Source organism: Ranitomeya imitator, chromosome 1 (genome assembly GCF_032444005.1).
Source record: "Ranitomeya imitator isolate aRanImi1 chromosome 1, aRanImi1.pri, whole genome shotgun sequence".
Lineage (NCBI taxonomy): Eukaryota > Metazoa > Chordata > Amphibia > Anura > Dendrobatidae > Ranitomeya > Ranitomeya imitator.
The window spans coordinates 604,245,497-604,266,591 of NC_091282.1; the positions used below are offsets into that span (position 1 = coordinate 604,245,497).

At 47.8% G+C, this 21,095-nt stretch overlaps 1 protein-coding gene across 2 annotated transcripts in view; it reads left to right on the forward strand.

Moving 5' to 3' along the window:
- THBS3 (thrombospondin 3) overlaps nucleotides 1-21,095 on the forward strand; it is a 127,190-nt gene that overhangs the window by 24,768 nt on the left and 81,327 nt on the right. For both annotated transcript variants that reach the window (XM_069768862.1, XM_069768873.1), the window contains 8 exons: nucleotides 351-402; nucleotides 8,808-8,956; nucleotides 9,031-9,171; nucleotides 9,657-9,734; nucleotides 9,805-9,957; nucleotides 10,049-10,159; nucleotides 11,468-11,575; nucleotides 11,654-11,813. In XM_069768862.1, coding sequence (XP_069624963.1) covers nucleotides 351-402; nucleotides 8,808-8,956; nucleotides 9,031-9,171; nucleotides 9,657-9,734; nucleotides 9,805-9,957; nucleotides 10,049-10,159; nucleotides 11,468-11,575; nucleotides 11,654-11,813 — 952 coding nt within the window. The remainder of the gene's footprint in view (nucleotides 1-350; nucleotides 403-8,807; nucleotides 8,957-9,030; nucleotides 9,172-9,656; nucleotides 9,735-9,804; nucleotides 9,958-10,048; nucleotides 10,160-11,467; nucleotides 11,576-11,653; nucleotides 11,814-21,095) is intronic.

The following is a 21,095-nucleotide window of genomic DNA, read 5'->3' on the forward strand; positions in this document are numbered from 1 at the left end:
TATTAGTACAGGTGGAGGGGATACAGATATTAGTACAGATAGGGGATACAGATGGCAGTACAGGTAGGGGGATACAGATATTAGTACACCTGGGGGGATGCAGATATTAGTACAGGTGGAGGATACAGATATTAGTACTTGTGGAGGGATACAGATATTGGTATAGGTAGGGGGTATACAGATATTAGTACAGGTGGGAGTACAGATATTAGTACAGGTGGGAGTACAGATATTGGTATAGATGGGGGTATACAGATATTGGTATAGGTGGGAGTATGCAGCTATTGGTACAGGTGGGGTGAGGACATATATTGGGCTGTGAGGAGTCTTGTTGATGTCTCTTTCCTCAGGTGAAGGAGATGTCTCTCATCCGGAACACCATCATGGAATGTCAGGTGTGCGGTAAGTGTATACAGCGCCACTATCCATCATGCCATGCAGCGCTATGGGCAAATCCCGCAAACCTGAAGATAACGGTCCACTCCCCTCTCTTGTTATGTCATGGACTCCCACCATTGCCTTGCTGTGGTCATGCTCCCCCTTCCTTATTTTTGTCAGTCCCCCTTGCCTCGCTCTCTCGTCACTATCCCCTTTGCCCCACATCGTGGTCCCCCTCCCACCTTCCTTGCTCTCCCATCACTGTTCCCTCTCACTTGGCTCTCCCGTCACTGTCCTCTTCATGCCTTGCTCTTTTGTCACGGTTCCCCTATGCCTCGCTTTCTCATCATTGTTGGCTCCATTCCCACACCCGCCTCGCTCTCTTGCCATGGTCGTTCACCCCTTTCTCTCTTTTCTTCACTGTTGGTCCCCTCTTCTCCCTCTCTCATCACGGTCCTCCCCATCTCGCTCTCTTGTTATGGGGTGATTTGATCTTTTATATTTTTTTTTATTTTTTTCATATTTTTAAAAACATTTTTTTTTACTTTTGCCATGCTTCAATAGCCTCCATGGGAGGCTAGAAGCTAGCACAACTGGATTGCTACTGCTGCATAGAAGCGATGCTCAGATCGCCTCTATGTAGGAGAATTACAGCATTGCTATGACCACAGGGTGGCGCACACAGCAATCTAGCATCAACAACCATAGAGGTCTGCAGGAGACCTTTGGTTGTTATGCCGATGCACCAATGACTCCCGATCATGTGATGGGGGTCAGTGTTGCGCTCATTTCCTACCGAATTGCTGGAAGCGCTTGTTAAATGCTGCTGTCAGAGTTTGACAGCGGCATTTAGCTAGTTAATAGGTGCGGGCAGATCGCGATTCTGCCAGCGCCTACTGCGAGCACATGTCAGCTGTTCAAAACAGCTGACATGTCCCGGCTTTGATGCGGGCTCCCTGTCGGAGTCCGCATCAAAGCGAGGATTCTGCCATCGGACGTACTATTCCGTCCGATGGCAGGGGTTGATGTGGGAACCTATATAGAAAGTTTTAGGAGAAACTCAAAAGTTTTCACACGTTTGCCAGTTTTGATCAAATCAGAGAGTCCATTGATCAGAGACAAGGACACACAACAAGTGTCTGTTAGTGTACTGGCTTGTCTGAGTCTCAGATGCCCAGTGACAAGTTTTTATTACAACCACAAAGATAAGAAGTGGGAAAGACAGAAGATATTTAAGTTGGGAAGAGCAAAATCGTATATTATGGATTCTGTTAAATTCCTTTTAAACTAGTACTACCCATCTTACTATACTTTCAGAAACAAAGGAATGTTTCTATTTTTATTGAAATTTTTTAAATTTTACAGGAAAAGAAAAAAAATTAGGAATTTTAGATTTTTTACTCATTTATAGGTTAATAACAAATCTTGTTATATAGTAATAGTTAAACATTTTCAAGTAGATAAAGAGTAAAATCTGACAAACACACAGACATCGGGTATTCTAGAAAATGCACGTCCCTGTAGTATATTGACAATGATGATTCCAGAATTCGCGGCAGACTGTGCCCGTCGCTGATTGGTCGAGGCAACCTTTATGACATCATCGTCACCATGGCAACCATCTACGTCGATACTGTGCCCGTCGCTGATTAGTCAAGGCGAATTCGCGGCAGACTGTGCCCGTCGCTGATTGGTCGAGGCAACCTTTATGACATCATCGTCGCCATGCTGTGCCCGTCGCTGATTGATTGGTCGAGGCCGCCAGACCTCGACCAGAGACGCGGGATTTCCAGGACAGACAGACAGACAGACAGTGGCCCAATTCTAACGTATCGGGTATTCTAGAATATGTAGGTGGTATATAGCACAGGCTATATATATACATAGCACTATATTGCACAGTGACGTAGTATATAACACAACCGACGTAGTATATAACATAGCTACGTACTATATAGCAGAGCTACGTAGTATATAACGCAGCCACATAGTATATAACGCAGCCACATAGTGTATTGCACAGGTATGTAGTATATTGGTAAGCCACATAGTATATAGCAGAGCCACGTAGTATATAACATAGCCACGTAGTATATTGTAGAGCCACGTAGTATATTGCACAGCCATGTAGTATATAACAGTCACGTAGTGTATTGCACAGCATAACAGAGCCCACGCAGTATGTAACACAGCCCACGCAGTATATAGCAATGTGGGCACTATATGCGTGGTTCAAAAAAGACTTAAAATAAAATATACTCACCTTCCGAAGGCCCCCTGAAGTCCTAGCGCCTGTGTGCGGTGCACGCGGCAGCTTCCGGTCCCAGGGTTGGTATGAGCACAGGACCTGTGATGATGTCGCGGTCACATGAACGTGAAGTCATGGCAGGTCCTTCTCGCATAGAATCCTTAGCACCGGAACCTGCTGCTTGCACTGCCGAGGACAGCGCGCCACGTTGGAGGGTGAGAATAACCTTTTTTTTATTATTATTATTTGTCCCATTAGATCTTTTTACTATTGATGCTGCATACGCAGCATCCATAGTAAAAAGTTGGTCGCACAGGGTTAATAGCTGCATATCGGAGTGCCTTACACCGCGGTCCGTTAAGCTGGCATTAACCCTATGTGAGCGCTCAGCGCTGACTGCAGGGCAGTAAAGCAGCGGCCATTTCGCTGCCAGACTATGGCCGTCGCTGATTGATCGTGGAAATGGTCGTGGGTGTTTTGCCACGACCAATCAGCGACTTGGATTTACATGACAGACAGAGGCCGCAACCACTGAATATCCGTGACAGACAGACAGACAGAAGTGACCCTTAGACGATTATATAGTACTAGATTGTGGTCCGATTCTAACGCATCGAGTATTCTAGAATATGCATGTCCCCGTAGTATATGGACAATGATGATTCCAGAATTCGCGGCAGACTGTGCCCGTCGCTGATTGGTCGAGGCAAACTTTATGACATCGTCGCCATGGCAACCATTATGACATCTACGTCGACACTGTGCCCGTCGCTGAATCAGAAACGTGGGATTTCTACGTCCTTTATGACATCATCGTCGCTGTGCCCGTTGCTGATTGGGCGAGGCCTGGTGGCCTCGACCAATCAGAGACGCGGGATGTCTACGTCCTTTATGACATCGTCGCTGTGCCCGTCGCTGATTGGTGGAGGTCTTGCGGCCTCGACCAATCGGAGACGCGGGATTTCTACGTCGATACTGTGCCCGTCGCTGATTGGTTGAGGCCGCCAGGCCTCGACCAATCAGAGACGCTGGATTTCCAGGACAGACAGACAGACAGACAGACGGAAAAACCCTTAGACAATTATATATATAGATAGATAACCCAAAACATCCAAATAACCCTGATCAAAAGTTCACATACCCTGGTGATTTTGGCCTGATAACATGCACAGAAGCTGACACAAATGGGTTTGAATGGCTACTAAAGGTAACATCCTCACCTGTGACCTGTTTGCTTGTAATCAGTGTGTGCATAAGGCTATGTGCACACGTTGCGGATTTGCCTCTGGAATTTTTTGTGCGGATTCTGCATCTCTTGGCAGAAAACGCATGTGCGGATTTGATGAGTTTTTTATGCGGATTTTGTGCGGATTTACTGCGGATTTTGTGTGGATTTCTTGCGTTTTTACGCCTGCGGATTTTTATAATGGAATGGGTACAAAAACGCTGCAGATCCGCACAAATAAATTACATGCTTCTTCTTTTCATCCGCACCGTTTTCCGTGCGGAGTTCTCTGCGCGATTAGCACAGCATTTTTTTTTTCCCCATTGATTTACATTGTACTGTAAATCACTTGCCGATCTGCAGCGTTTCTGCACGGAAAAAAACGCTGCGGATCCGCAGTAAATCCGCAACGTGTGCTCATAGCCTCAAAGCTGAGTGAGTTTCTGGGATCCCGACAGACTCTTGCATCTTTCATCCAGCCACTGACGTTTTCTAGATTGTGAGTCATGGGGAATGGGGAAAGCAGAGTCATTGGGAAAGCAGATTTATGGGAAAAGGTAGTTGAACTGTATAAAACAGGAAAGGGATACAAAAGATATCCAAGTAATTGATAATGCCAGTCAGCAGCGTTCAAACTGTGATTAACAAAGGGAAAATCAGGGGCTCTGTGTAAACAAAACCACGGTCAGGTAGACCAACAAAAATGTCGTCCGCAACTGCCAGGAAAATTGTTCGGGATGCAAAGAAAAACCCACAAATAACATCAGCTGAAATACTGAACTCTCTGAAAACTAGCGGTGTGGCCGTTTCAAGATGCACAATAAGGAGGCACTTGAAGAAAAATGGGCTGCATGGTCAAATCGCCAGAAGAAAGCCATTACTACACAAATGCCACAAATTATCTCACCTACAATACGCAAAACAGCACAGAGACAAGCCTCAAAACTTCTTGAACAAGAAGTGATGGAGGCTGGAGTGATGAGACCAAAATTGAACTTTTTGGCCACAACCATAAACGTTACATTTGGAGAGAGGTCAACAAGGCCTATGATGTAAGGAACCCCATTCCTACTGTAAAGCACGGAGGTGGATCGCTGATGTTTTGGGGATGTGTGAGCTGCAAAGGCACAGGAAACTTGGTCAAAGTTGAAAGAAAGATGAATGCAGCACATCATCAGCAAATACTGGAGGCAAATTTGCAATCATCAGCCCAGAAGCTGCGCATGAACCTCATCCACAACTACCACAAAATAATTCAAGCTGTCATTGACGTTAGAGGGGATAATACACGGTATTAAGAAATGGGATATGTGAACTTTTCATCAGGGTCATTTGGATGTTTTGGGTTGTCATTATGATTTAAAAAGAGAAAACACAGTTACTTGACAATAAATGGCTTCACCGAACCACTAACCATGTGTGGAGAAAAAATGTTGGTGTTATCATTCATATTCTCTGAAAAAGGCCAAGAAAGCAATAATTCTGCCAGGGTATGTAAACGTTTGAGCACAACTGTATAGCCATCTCATAGAGGTCATTTATAGGTGCTTCTCACAAAATTAGAACATCATCAAAAAGTTAATTTATTTCAGTTCTTCAATACAAAAAGTGAAACTCATATAGAGTCATTACAAACAGAGTGATCTATTTCAAGTGTTTTATTTCTGTTAATGTTGATGATTTTGGCTTACAGCCAATGAAAACCCAAAATTTCAGTAAATTAGTATGCTTTATAACACCATCTTGAAAAATGATTTTAAAATCCGAAATGTTGGCCTACTGAAATGTATGTTCAGTAAATGCACTCAATACTTGGTCGGGGCTCCTTTTGCATCAATTACTGCATCAATGCGGCGTAGCATGGAGGTGATCAGCCTGTGGCACTGCTGAGGTGTTATGGAAGCCCAGGTTGCTTTGATAGCACCCTTCAGCTCGTCTACATTGTTGGGTCTGGTGTCTCTCATCTTCCTCTTGACAACACCCCATAGATTCTCTATGGGGTTAAGGTCAGGCAAGTTTACTGACCAATCAAGCACAGTGACAGTGTTGTTTGTAAACCAGGTATTGGTACTTTTGGCAGTGTGGACAGGTGCCAAGTCCCACTGGAGAATGACATTTCCATCTCCAAAAAGCTTGTCTGCAGAGGGAAGCATGAAGTGCTCTAAAATTTCCTGGTAGATGGCTGTGCTGATTTTGTTCTTGATAAAGCACAGTGAACCTACACCAGCAGATGACGTGGCTCCCCAAACCATCACTGATTGTGGAATCTTCACACTAGACCTCAAGCAGCTTGGATTGTGTGCCTCTCTCCACTCTTCCTCCAGACTCTGGGACCTTGATTTCCAAAAGAAATGCAAAATGTACTTTCATTGAAAACAACACCTTGGACCACTGAGCAACAGTCCTCTTCTTCTCCTTGGCCCAGGTAAGACGCTTCTGGCGTCTGTTGGTCATGACTGGCTTGATACAAGGAATGCGACACTTGTAGCCCATGTCCTGGATACATCTGTGTGTGGTGTCTCTTGAAGAAATTACTCCAGCAGCAGTCCACTCCTTGTGGCTTACTCTTCTTGTGGAGTGTGTCAATGACTTCCTTCTGGACATCTTTCAAGTCAGCCGTCTTCCCCATGATTGTGGAGCTACTGAAACAGACTTAGGGACCTTTTTAAAGGCTTAGGAAGCCTTTGCAGGTGTTGTTTGTTAATTATTCTAATTTACTGAAATAATGACTTTTGGGTTTTCCTTGGCTGCAAGCAATTATCATCAACATTAACAGTAATATACATGCACAACATGTTATCATATAAAGCAAAAATGACAGACACATGATCCAAATTACCTGCTACGTATTAACCCATATCATGTGTTTGCTAGGACTACCAGACCCATCATCATAAACTATATAAGAATACAACCAAAAAAAAGATGATCAAATGGTCAAATTTCCAAAAAATCAGTATAAACTTTATTAACAAACTATTAAAATTACATCACACCAAATTGGGACACAGGGTGACAATGGAACAATACATTCGCTCTGTGTAATACATAAGTGACCGACGCCATCGTAAAGCTGCAGTCCGGGTGAATGCGTCCGCCTCCACGCGCGTTTCGGACCTTTTTCCTTTCCAGGCCCCTTGAAAAAGGAAAAAGGTCCGAAACGTGCGTCGGGGCAGACGCATTCCCCCGGACTGCAGCTTTACCCCCATATCTCTGCAAACAGCAGGTAGTACTGTTGACCGGTTTATACGATCCTTGCTGGATAGTGTTAGTTAGATATGCGGATGTGATTTCTTTACCTGCACCAGGTGGTAGCTGCAGGACACTTGCAGACTAGGTAATAATTATTAAATTATGCAGTTGCCATAACTGGTAGTGGTCCATACAAGGGAATAAAAAATATGTGCATATATATCACGTAGTTTAGCTGGTTTGCCGGGTGATGGCGTCGGTCACTTATGTATTACACAGAGCGAATGTATTGTTCCATTGTCACCCTCTGTCCCAATTTGGTGTGATGTAATTTTAATAGTTTATTAATAAAGTTTATACTGATTTTTTTGGGAAATTTGATCATCTTTTTTAGTTTGTATTCTTATGCACAACATGTTGCATTTTGTTGCGGTCGGCGCAGCGCCAAAATGACGCATGCGGAGGCATCCGCATACATTCGCATGGCCTGCGTACCCAATGTTAAAGATAGGTACGCAGGACGCATGCCGACGTAGGCAGAGCTGAATGGAAGAGGTGCGGCAGTGGGCAGGGCTTAACAGAGGAACTACGCAGCCCTCCGCAGCTCTGCCCTACGCAAGTGTGAAACCAGCCTTAGCGAGGAGTTGAAGTATCACCCAGAATGGTTTAGTCAGTGGACAGTCCCAAAAAATGTGAAAAATAGAACCTCTTAACAGGACGCAATGCCAGCAAAGGGAAGGAATAGATGGGTCAGTTTTATGTAAAAATTCAGGCGTATGGTACCACCGATGAAGGATTTTGTATGGATTTTGGCTGCCGTCACACTATCAGTATTTGGTCAGTATTTTACATCTGTATTTATCACCCACTCCTGGTTTTGGCTTCCAAATACTGAAGTTGTGCATATGTTTGTATTATACTTTTCCTCTAATTGTTCCACTCCTGGTTTTGGCTTCCAAATACTGATGTAAAATCTGACCAAATACTGCTAGTGTGACGGCAGCCTTTCTGTGTATGAAATACAAGATGCAGTCTTGGCTTCTCTGGTCCATACAAAGGAATGTTTAACACGCAGACAGCTCTGAGGCTCTGTAATTTGCACCATCTTGTGTATTTGCTGGAACTGTTCTATGTTTTATTGTCTGTTGGTGGTTCAATAAATTCTTGCTATACTGTGTTGTCGGAGTAGTATAATACCCATGGGGAAGGAGTACCAGCGTTCAGTGTGATGAGCCCTGTTTCATGCGGTCTTTCTAAAGGCAGGTGGACAAGAGCACCCACTGACCCTCGTGTCTCCACACTCCCCTCTTTTCTCTCTTGTCATACTCTATCTTCCCCTACTCGCTTTCTCGTCATGGTCGGTCCCCTCCCCAGCCTCACTCTCGTCATGGTCAGTCCCCACTCCCTGCTCGCTCTCTCATCATTGTTGGTCCCCTCCTCGCTCTCTTGTCATGGTCGGTCTCCTTCCCCACCTCGCTCTTTCATCACAGTCGATACTTCTCTTCCACCTCATTATCTCGTCACGGTCAGTTGCCCCCGCCTCTGTCCCGTCACACTCGGTCCCTCTCACACCTCACTCTCTCATCATGGTTGATCTTCACCTCGCTGTTTGGTCACGGTCGATTCTTAGTCGATCTTCCCCGCCTCTCTCTCTTGTCATGGATCCCCCACACTTCTCGCTCTCTTGTCGGGGTCTGTTTCCCCCCACCTTGCTTTCTAGTCACGAATACCCCTACCGCGTCACATTCACTTTTTTCCCCTCAGGGTTTCATGAGCACCGCTCCCGCTGTAACCCCAACCCGTGTTTCCAGGGTGTGGATTGTATGGAGACGTATGAGTACCCTGGATATCGCTGTGGCCCCTGCCCCCCGGGGTCCATTGGTAATGGCACACACTGTGCAGACATTGATGAGGTGTGTCTTGGGTGAGGGTTGTAGGTGGGGGTTTGGGGGGGATTTGTACCCTGATGCTCCTCTTTCGCCCACAGTGCTCTCACGCCAATCCTTGTTTTACCGGCTCCAAATGCATCAATGCTTCTCCGGGCTTCCGCTGTGAGGCCTGTCCTCGTGGTTACAGGGGCAACTCTGTTTCTGGAGTGGGCGTCGACTATGCTAAGGCTAGCAAACAAGTGAGCCCAAAATATGTGTGCATGGCATGGGGGAAGCTGGAGTGTGAGGCTTGTGGTGCAGAACTCTGATATGCGGTTTGCGGGGCTTTGGTGTGCTGGACTCCTCTTTTATCCTTCTCCTCTAATCTTCTCTTCTCTCATCTTCGCCGCTCCTATCATGTTTTCTGCTCCTCTCATCTTCTTCACTCCTCTCATCTTCTCCGCTGCTCTCATCTTATCCTCTCATCTCTTCTCCACTCCTCTCATCTCTTCACCACTCCTCTCATCTTATCCGCTCTTCTCATCTCTTCCCCGCTCCTCTCATCTTATCCGCTCCTCTCATCTTTTCTGGGCCTGTCATCTTCTCCGCGCCTCTCATCTTCTCCGCGCCTCTCATCTCCGCGCCTCTCATCTTCTCCGCGCCTCTCATCTTCACATCTCTCATCTCTGCATCGCTTATCTTTTCTGCTCTTCACATCTCTTCTGTGTCTCGTGTCTTATTCTAGGTTTGCACAGACATTGATGAGTGTAATGATGGGAATAATGGCGGCTGCGCCGCAAACTCCATCTGTACTAATACAGTGGTAAGTCTCTGCGTCTGCTCCCCCTTCCAGTTGACCGCCATCACACTCATCCTGGGCCCTTCTTTTCCAGGGCTCTTACAAGTGTGGCCCTTGTAAGCCAGGCTTTGTCGGGAACCAGTCTTTGGGATGTGCACCCAAGAAATCGTGTGCGGGGCCAGCGTTCAATCCCTGCCACGTTAACGCGCACTGTGTGTTCGAGAGGAACGGGGATGTAACCTGTGCAGTAAGAGCCGCGGGTCACATCTGCAGCCCCCTAACTTGATTCTACCACCCACTTCTACATCTTATGCACCTGTTCTCTTCTTTCCCCACAGTGCAATGTTGGATGGGCTGGGAACGGATATACGTGTGGCCGCGACACGGACATAGATGGCTACCCAGACGAGCCCATGCCGTGTATCGACAACAACAAACACTGCCGCCAGGTACAGAGAGTGGAGGCGGGGCTCCGCTGTGTAGACTCTGCGTGTCCCTTCTTGCCCTGTGTCCCAACTCCATCTGGGCCCGCTGTGTAGTGTCCATTGGTTCCTTCCTGCCCTTTATCCCAACTCCGGCTGGGTCTCGCTCTGCAGTGTCCGATGGTCCCTTCCTGCCCTGTATCCCAACTCTGGCTGGGCTTTGCTGTGTAGTGTCTGGTGTGGTCCGTTCCTGCCCTGTGTCCCCACTCTGTCTGGGCCCCGCTGTGTAGGGTCCAATGGTCCCTTCGTGCCCTGTCTTCCCGGCCTGCTGTGTAGTGTCTGGTGGTCCCTTTCTGCCCTGTGTCCCCACTCTGGGCCACGCTGTGTAGTGTCTGGTGGTCTCTTCCTGTTCTGTCTCCCCACTGTGTATGGGCCTCATCTAGTCTCCAGAGGCCCCTTCCTGCCCTGTGTCCCCACTATGTCTGGGCCACACTGGTCCCTTCCTGCCCTGTATTCCCACTCTGTCTGGGCCTCGCTGTGTAGCATCCATTGATTCCTTCCTGCCCTGTATTCCAACTCCGCCTGGGCCTTGTTATGTAGTGTCCAGTGGTCCCTTCCTGCCCTTTGGTCCCACTCTGTCAGGGCCTCACTTTCTAGTGTCTTGTGGTCCTTTACTGCGCTTTGTTCCCACTCTGTTTGGGCCTTGCTTTGTAGTGTCCGATGGTCCCTTCCTGACCTGTCTCCCCACTCTGTCTGGGCCCTGCTGTGTAGTCTCTATTGGTCCTTTCCTGCCCTGTCTCCCCACTATGTCTGGGCCTCACTGTGTAGTCTCCGGTGGTCCCTTCCTGCCCTGTGTCCCACTCTACCAGGGCCCCGCTCTGCCTGGGCCCCGCTGTGTACTGTACGGTGGTCCCTTAATGCCCTGTATTAGCACTCTGGGCCTGGCTGTCTAGTCTCAAGTGGTCCCTTCCTACCTTTTTCCTCCACTCAGTTTTGGCCCCGTTGTCTAGTCCTTGCTGCTCTGTCTCCCCGCTCTGTCTTGGGGGCACCACTGCCCTGTGTCTCTGCTCCGTCTGGGGGGACCGCTGTGTAGGCTCCTGGGGTCCTTTCCTACCCTGTCTTATTGCTTTTTCTGGGCCCCACTGTGTAGTCTCTTGGGGGTAGTCTCTTGCGCTCCATCTGGGCCCAACTGTGTAGCCTCTGGGGGTCCCTTTTTGCCCTGTCTCCCCGCCCTGTCTGAGGGACCTCCACCGTGTAGTCTCCGGGGGTCACTTCCTGCCTCCACACTCTGTCTGACCCCTGCTACATTACCATGTTCCTCCTCCTTCCTCACAGGATAACTGCAGGCTTACCCCAAACTCTGGGCAAGAGGATGCAGATAATGACGGGATCGGGGATCAGTGCGATGAGGACGCCGATGGCGATGGGATTAAGAACGTGGAGGTAACCAGGGGTCCAGATGTGGGGGGGTCACTGTGCCTCCCATTGGGGGTCTCTTCTCAGTCCACTCTCATCTTCCAGGATAACTGCAGACTCGTCCCTAACAAAGACCAGCAGAACTCTGACACCGACTCGTATGGAGATGCCTGTGACAACTGTCCCAATGTGCCCAACAACGACCAAAAGGACACTGATGCCAACGGAGAGGGGGACGCCTGTGACAACGACACCGACGGAGATGGTGAGTGTCAAGGAACCACTGCTCACGGGAAATCTGACAGTTTGCAGATGGTGGAGGATGTGGCAGTCTGTAAATGTAGAGTGAAAGGAACAGCCATGCTCACTGATGAGTGTGCTCCCACATCTGTACTTGTAGAGGATAGTGTCTTTCTTCCTGACCAGGGCCAGCTCCAGGTTTTCGTAGGCCCTGGGCAAAAGAGTCTCAGTGGGCTCCTTAAACACATACCACAATTTATGATGCACAGATATGGCAAAGAAATATAGGTATAGTACAATGCCAAAGATTTCACTTCTTACATTACATGAGTGATATCTATTGTAAACTCTACAATAGCTCAGAAACCAGACAGAATAGTCCTCCATACAGTATTATGGGCACCACAGAGCCCAGCATACAGTATTATGGGCACCGCATAGTGCTCCATACAGTATTATGGGCACCGCATAGTGCTCCATACAGTATTATGGGCACCACATATTCCTCCATACAGTATTATGGGCACCACATAGTCCTCCATACAGTATTATGGGCACCACATAGTCCTCCCCACAGTATTATGGGCACCACATAGCGCTCCTTATAGAATACTGAGCCCCATATAGTGCCCCATAGAGTATTATGGGCACCTCATAGTGCTCCATACAGTATTATGGGCATCACATAGTGCTCCATACACAGTATTATGGGCACCACATAATCCTCCATACAGTATAATGGGCACCACATAGTCCTCCCTACAGTATTATGGGCACCACATAGTGCTCCATACAGAATAATGAGCTCCATATAGTGCTCCATACAGAATAATGAGCCCCACATAGTCCTCCATACCGTATTATGGGCACCACATAGTCCTCCATACTATATTATGCTCCATACAGAATAATGAGCTCCATATAGTGCTCCAAACAGAATAATGAGCCCCATATAGTGCTCCAAAGAGAATAATGTGTCCCATATAGTGATCCATACAGAATAATGAGCCCCATATATTGCTCCCTACAGTATTATGGGTACCACACACTCCTTCATACAGTATTATGGGCACGCCATAGTCTTCCATACAGTATTATGGGCACCACATAGTCCTCCATACAGTATTATTGGCACCACATAGTCATCCATACAGTATTATGGGCACCACACAGTGCTCCATACAGAATAATGGACCTCATAGAATGCTCCATACAGAATGATGTACCCCATATAATGCTCCATACAGAATCATGGACCCCATATACTGCTATGTACTGAATAATGGGCCCCATATATTGCTCCATACAGTATAATGGACCCCATATAATCTTCCATACAAAATAATGAGCCCTATATAATGCTCCATACTGAATAATGTGCCTCATATAATGCACAATGCATAAAAAATAAATAATCAAATACTCATCTCTCCTTATTCCTTGCTGGCTGCAGCTCCGGTCTCCTCAGCATCTTCTGGCTCTCTGTACTGCTCTGCGCAGAGGGCGCGCTGTAGTGATGTTATCGCGCTCTGTCATGAGCCGTCACAGAATCAGAAAGCGCGGAAGAGAACGGAGCTGCAGAGGAACAGGGAGAGGTGAGTATTTCAAACCATTTAAAACATGACTGGGCCAATTGACTCACGGGCCCCATGGCGTGCAGGGTCGCCGATGGCGAGTGGGCCTCCTTGCTTTCTCAGGGCCTCGCTTGCTCAGGTGACATCGGCCCTGCTCCTGACAATGTTTGTTCATGCTCGCAGAGACACGGGGGATAAGGTCTTGGGTTCAAATCCCAGACTTGGACCAGGACAGAATGTGGCAGTACTCGATCAGATGCACCAATACATAATCTCCCAATAAGCTCAGGTCTGGGGCACTAGCATCAGTGACCTCTTCTCCCAGGACTGGTCCACACAATGGCTACACTAGGCTGAGCATTTTCCTGCGCCAATGTAAGGGTTTACCGTGGCATCCTGGTACAAGCAGTAGTGTCACGGGTATGACAGAAGCTGCAGACAGTCGCACTGCATCTAGCTGCAGAAGGTCTTTGCATTTGGCCTTGCAGACACCTTCTTAACCCTTCCGACTCTTTGACCCAGTGGCATCCTTAATCCGGCTCTAATTGACACACCTGGACTGGGTGTTTATAGACTTCCTGTCTGCTGCTGGTAGGTGACTGTGATATTTCCTTTTTCCCGTGTTGAGGCTTGGAGCTATAGCAGTCGGCTATCTTCCTCTTTGGTACTGCTGGAAGTTGTCTGTGTTACATCTCTCAGTCTACTCAAGATAAGTGTTCCCCTTGTTTGTCTATCCCAGCTGTCTTTAGTGGTAGTGGGTATTGACTAGTGCTTATCCTGTGCTTCCCTAAGCAGGGCTTATTGCCGGGGTCAGACAAGGATTAGGTTCCTGGTCGGTGATAGGTGCAGAACCTATATAGGGATGTTTAGGGCAGACAGGGTGACTTTAGATCTGCCTAGGAGTCTCCACTCCCCCCTTCCCCTCATCCCTTTGTGTTGAACTTAGACTTTCCTACACTGTGCATGACAAATAGTCAGGGGGTAAATGCCCATCCAGCAGCACAGTGCAAGGCTGTGATCCCAGGTTCCTCTACTGGACGTCGGGCCCTGCACACCAGTAGCCATGGCAGGTCCTTAGTTAGGGCTCTGGCACAGTGTAGCAGATATTGGTTCTGCTGCTGTAGTGATGCCCTCGTCCAACCCGGGATCTACTCCATGCTTGGGAGACTGATGGCTGACATTGGAAGCCACCTTGTGTCATCACGTATGGATGTGCATCCTCCAGGAGCTGGCTGATCGGAGCAACAAGAACAGAGGCATTTTTTATATCCCTGCAGTGATCTATTGTCACGGATGTGTCAGAGGCTGCAGACAGTTGCACTGCATCTGGCTGCAGAAGGTCTCAGCGGTTGGCCTTGCAGACTAGTGGCCACCTCCCCTGGCCTTAATGGTGTTTAATGATGTCACCTGGATCTGGGTGTTTATAACGCCCAACTTTCTGTTAGGAGTTTCTGGTGTTATTTTCTATTTGCATTTCCCTGTTGAGGCTTGGAGCAGTAGCTGTCAGCTTTCATCCTTTTTGGAGTTTGGAGGACGTAGGTGTTTCTCTCTTAGGCTAGGTTCACACTTGCGTTGTGCAGTCCGTTCAACACATCCGTTAAACGGACTGCACTAATGCAAGTGCCGACTTTGGCACTGCGCTAGCGCAGATGGAGCATCTGCTAGCTCCATCTGCGCTAGCAGTGACGGACCCGGAAACACTGCAGCCAGCGTCTCGGGTCCGTCACTCAATGATGGCACATCGCTGGCGCTCGCCCATTGTGGGCATGCGCTAGCGATGCGTCCGCCATTGAAAGTAATGGCGGCGTTAACAGACTGCGCTACACTGCGTTATGCCGCGGTGTAACGTAGTCCGTTAAACGGGTCACACTAGCGCAGTGTGAACCCAGCCTAAGTCTTCTCAAGCGGTGTTCCATTGTTTCGTTTGTTTATCCCAGTTGTCTTTAGCTTTAGTGAGGATTGACTAGCGCTCATCCTGTCCCCCCTGGTGCAGGGCTTATTGCCAGGATCAGGCAGGGATTAGGTATCCTGCTCGGTGATAGATGCGGAACCTATATAGGGACGATAGGACAGACAGGCGGTCACGGGGCTACCGCAACTAAGAGGCTTCAGAGAACCGCAGCGCTCTGGGCCTCATTCACACAGTGAACAGAAGCTCTTCTCCTGAATTCTGACCTGGCTGCCTTGTGCCAGCAGTGCAGGAGTTAACCTTGTTGCTGAGAGCTTGGTCTCTCAGCTGAATTGGATTTTGTAATCTCATCTAGATAGACCTAGCTTTGACTACAACTGTTGTCAGTGATCAGTTCAGCTGCCTGCCTTGGAGTGTGAAGGAGCGTAGTGTTGGAGCTTGGAGGTTTATCTACTTAGATTGCTGTCTGCTTATTTGGTTGCATGTTAAACCTGTTTTCTCTCCTTGTTTTTCCCCCCTTTTTTCCTACTCAGTGTTTCCTCTCTGGTTGTGTGAGTTTTCAGGGTCTTTTCTATTTAAGTACTTTGTCTGTATTCCCTGTCTATTTGAATTTTTGCTATTTTTGTGCAGTCCTCTTTCCTGGGGGGGAGAGGGGGCCACTGATAAGGGTCTACACAGGAGACAGGGATACGCTGGCGGCTCAAGCCTCCTAACCATTATAGGTATCCCTGAGATAAGGGCAAGTCAGGGCCCCTTTATAGAGTCAGGGACAGGTGCGGGTCCCAGTACGCCATCCTGCCCCTTTATCGCCGTTTACGGCGTGACAGTATGACTGACCTAAAGGTTTTTCTCGGTCCAATATGGATCCCGTTGCAGGTCGGGGAAGAAAGTCCAGAACTTTATTTGGTCGCTGGACTCCCCGCAGACATCGCTGAATCGGCGTGTGTGACACCGATTCAGCGATGCCTTCGCTGGTAACCAGGGTAAACATCGGGTAACTAAGCGCAGGGCCGCGCTTAGTAACCCGATGTTTACCCTGGTTACCATCCTAAAAGTAAAAAAAACAAACACTACATACTTACCTACCGCTGTCTGTCCCCGGCGCTGTGCTCTGCTCTCCTCCTGTACTGTCTGTGTGAGCGTCGGTCAGCCGGAAAGCAGAGCGGTGACGTCACCGCTCTGCTTTCCGGCCGCTGTGCTCACAGCCAGAGCAGGAGTGCAGAGCACAGCGCTGGAGGACAGACAGCGGTAGGTAAGTATGTAGTGTTTGTTTTTTTTTACTTTTAGGATGGTAACCAGGGTAAACATCGGGTTACTAAGCGCGGCCCTGCGCTTAGTTACCCGATGTTTACCCTGGTTACCGGCATCGTTGGTCGCTGGAGAGCGGTCTGTGTGACAGCTCTCCAGCGACCAAACAGCGACGCTGCAGCGATCCGGATCGTTGTCGGTATCGCTGCAGCGTCGCTAAGTGTGACGGTACCTTTAGACTTTGGGGCAGGGTTTAATTTAATCGATGCTGGGTTCGTTCAGACCCAGGGGCTTAAAACTCAGGAGTTGTCTAGACCCATACCCATAATTGTGATTGACTCTGCACCTTTGAGCCAGGGGACTTTCACCCAGATTGTCCAAGGGGTGATCCTGCAGATAGGGGCATTGCACTCCGAGTCAATAGATTGTTTTGTGTTGGGGGGATTACCATCGCCAATAGTTCTCGGTTTACCTTGGCTCACGCTACACAATCCGGTGCTAGACTGGCAGACTCGAGAGGTTTGTAAATGGAGTGAGTTTTGCCAGGAACATTGTCTGGGCACCTGGGTGGCCGGGGTGGCTCCTCAGGTTCTGCCAGACTTTATCTCAGATTTTGAGGATGTTTTCTCTGAGGAGGGAAGTCAGGAGCTACCTCCACGCCGCCCTTATGATTGTGCCATAACTCTCGTTCCAGGAGCTAAGCTACCTAAGAGTAAGCTATACAATATCTCTGCTCCTGAGAGACAAGCCATGAAGGATTATATCACGGAGAGTTTGGCCAAGGGACATATCAGACCCTCGTCATCTCCCATTGCAGCTGGGTTCTTCTTTGTAAAGAAGAAAGATGGGGGTTTACGCCCATGCCTAGATTTCCGTGAATTAAATCAAATTACAGTCCGGGATCCTTTTCCGCTCCCTCTTATTCCGGATCTCTTTAATCAAATTGTGGGGGCTACAGTAAGTGGTTCTCCAAATTGGATCTCAGGGGGGCATATAATCTCATTCGCATGAGGGAGGGGGATGAATGGAAGACGGCATTCAATACTCCAGAGCGACATTACGAGAACTTGGATATGCCTTTTGGGTTATACAATGCCCCTGCCGTGTTTCAACATTTCGTCAACGATATACTTAGTCACCTGATTGGTAGGTTTGTGGTGGTATATCTCGATAACATCTTAATTTATTCTCCTGACCTTGAGTCTCATCGGGCTCATGTTAGACAGGTGCTTCAGGTACTCAGGGACAATAAATTATTTGCCAAACTTGAGAAATGCATTTTCGCAGTCAAAGAGATTCCATTTTTGGGTTAGTTTTTGTCCTCCACAGGATTTCGTATGGATCCAGCCAAGGTCAGGGCAGTTTTGGAGTGAGATCGTCCTGAGGACCTTAAGGCTTTACTGAGGTTTTTGGGTTTTGCAAACTTCTATCGCAAATTTATTAAAGACTTTTCTGTGGTAGCCAAACCATTAACAGACATGACCAAAAGAGGCACGGACTTCTCTGCCTGGCCCAGTGCGGCCTGCCAGGCTTTTGAAACTTTGAAAAAGTGTTTTTCCACTGCACCCATATTAATACAGCCTGACATCACTCAGCCATTTGTGGTAGAGGTGGATGCCTCTGAGGTAGGGGTGGGAGCTGTATTGTCACAGGGGATTTCTCCGAGTAAGTGGCATCCGTGTGCATTTTTCTCGAAAAAATTATCTCCTACGGAGAAGAATTATGATATTGGTAACAGGGAGCTGTTAGCAATTAAATAAACATTTGAAGAATGGCGCCATTTTTTGGAGGGAGCACTTCACCCTGTCATGGTGATCACAGATCACAAAAATCTGTTGTATTTAGAATCTGCGAAGTGTCTTACACCTAGGCAGGCAAGGTGGTCTCTGTTCTTCGCCAGGTTCAATTTCTACATTACGTACAGGCCAGGAAGCAAGAATGTCAAGGCTGACGCGTTGTCCCGTTGTTTCCCGGGGTGTGGGGATAATTGTGAGCCAGGTCCTATACTGCAGAAGGGTGTAGTAGTCGCCGCAATTAATTCTGATCTTGAGAGAGAGATGGTAGAGGAACAGGGGTACGCCCCAGCAGCCTGTCCTTTAGGTAAACTTTTTGTTCCTGCTAATCTCCATCTCAGGGTCATAAATGAACATCATGACTCGGTTTTGGCCGGACACCCTGGATGTAAGGTTACCACGGACCTTCTCTCTCGGCGTTTTTGGTGGTCTGGGGTAAAAGAAGATGTACAGGAATATATCGCTGCCTGCAGTGTATGTGCATGTTCCAAGACCTCTTGTTCTTGTCCGTCTGGGTCTCTCCAACCTCTGGAGATTCCCAATAGACCTTGGACTCATTTGTCAATAGATTTCATCACTGACTTACCGGTTTCGGAGGGTAATACAGTTATTTTAGTTGTAGTTGACAGATTTAGCAAGATGTCTCATTTCATTGCGCTTCCCGCGTTACCAAATGCTAAGACTCTGGCACAGGTCTTTATCAAGGAGGTTGTGAGACTGCGTGGTATTCCTTCAGATATCGTCTCAGACCGGGGGGTGCAGTTTATTTCTAAGTTTTGGAGGGGTTTCTGCAGCCGGCTGGGGACTCATTTGACGTTTTCTTGAGTTTTTCATCCTCAATCCAATGGTCAGACAGAACGTGTAAATCAAAATCTTGAAACTTATCTCAGGTGTTTCATTTCAGAGAATCAGGAGGACTGGGTTAAGTACTTACCGTTAGCAGAATTTGCAGTAAGCAACTGTACTCATGAGTCTACTGGTAAGTCCCCGTTTTTCGGGGCATATGGTTTTCATCCTCAATTTAGTTCATGTAATAGCAGGGATTCCTCAGATGTTCCTGAAGAGGAGAGGTTTTCTTCATCCATCACGTCTGTATGGCAAGGGGTTCTTGATAAATTGAAGAGGATGGGTTCCAGGTATAAGAATGCGGCTGATCGGAGACATGTGTAAGGTACGGACCTGTGTGTGGGTGATTGGGTTTGGTTGTCCTCAAAAAATATTAAGCTGAGAGTTCCCTCGTGGAAATTGGGCCCTAGGTTTATTGGCCCTTATAGGATTGTGGCCGTCGTGAATTCTGTTGCTTTTCAGCTGGCATTGCCTCAGTCATTTAAGATCCATAATGTTTTCCATCGCTCCTTACTCAAGAAGTTTGTGGCGTCATCCAATCCATCACCTTCACCTCCATCTCCGGTCCTTGTTGATGGAAATCTCGAGTTCCAGATAGCCAGGGTCTTGGATTCTCGTTTAGTTCGTCGGTCTCTACAGTATCTGGTACACTGGAGAGGGTACGGTCCTGAGGAGAGGACGTGGGTACCTGCTGCCGATGTCCATCCGGTTAGGTTGGTTCGGGCATTTCATACAGCCCATCCTGAGAAACCTGGCCCTGAGGTTCCGGAGGTCCCTCATAGAAGGGGGGATACTGTCACGGGGCTACCGTGACTAAGGCTTCAGAGAACCGCAGCGTTCTGGGCCTCGTTCACACACAGTGAACAGAAGCTCTTCTCCTGAATTCTAACCTGGCTGCCTTGTGCCAGCAGTGCAGGAGTTAACCTTGTTGCTGAGAGCTTGGTCTCAGCTGAATTGGATTTTGTAATCTCATCCTCTATATAGACCTAGCTTTGACTACAACTGTTGTCAGCGATCAGTTCAGCTGCCTGGCTTGGAGTATGAAGGAGCGTAGTGTTGGAGCTTGGAGGTTTATCTACTTAGATTGTTGTCTGCTTATTTGGTTGCATGTTAAACCTGTTTTCTCTCCTTGTTTTTCCCCCCTTTTTTCCTACTCAGTGTTTCCTCTGTGGTTGTGTGAGTTTTCAGGGTGTTTTCTATTTAAGTTACTTTGTCTGTATTCCCTGTCTATTTGTCGTTTTGCTATTTTTGTGCAGTCCTCTTTCCTGGGGGGGAGAGGGGGCCACTGATAGGGTCTACACAGGAGACAGGGATACGCTGGTGGCTCAGGCCTCCTAACCATTATAGGTACCCCTGAGATAAGGGCAATTCAGGGCCCCTTTATAGAGTCAGGGACAGGTGCGGGTCCCAGTACGCCGTCCTGCGCCTGTGCCGTGACACAAGGTGAGGTTAGATCGGTCTAGGGGTCTCCACTCCCCCCTTCCCTAGTGTTTGGTTTCCCTTCACTTATCCTTTTGTGTTGCACTTAGTCTGTCCTACACTGTGCGTGACATCTATATACACCTATTTTCGTTTATATACGTGCACTGCTGTAGTGATATATACCCGTATATGCTTGTATATATGCTCCTGTGTACTGCTATAGCTGTATATACTGTACATCCATGTGTGTTCTGGTATATCTCTGCTCCTGTGTACAGCTATAGATATTGAGACAGAGTCACTGGTGAAGTGATGGAGGGGAGATATGTGTCACTGTTCACAATGGCGTCAGTGATGTGAAACCAGAGTAGTTTCCTCCAGCATACTACATGATGTGAAGGTTAAATTAAAGTTATATTATAGGCTGGTTTTTATGTGGACATTCATAGAGCGGGTGGGAGAATGTCCACTGTTATGACCTGGTGGTTAAGAGGCCACACTGAAATGACCTGGTG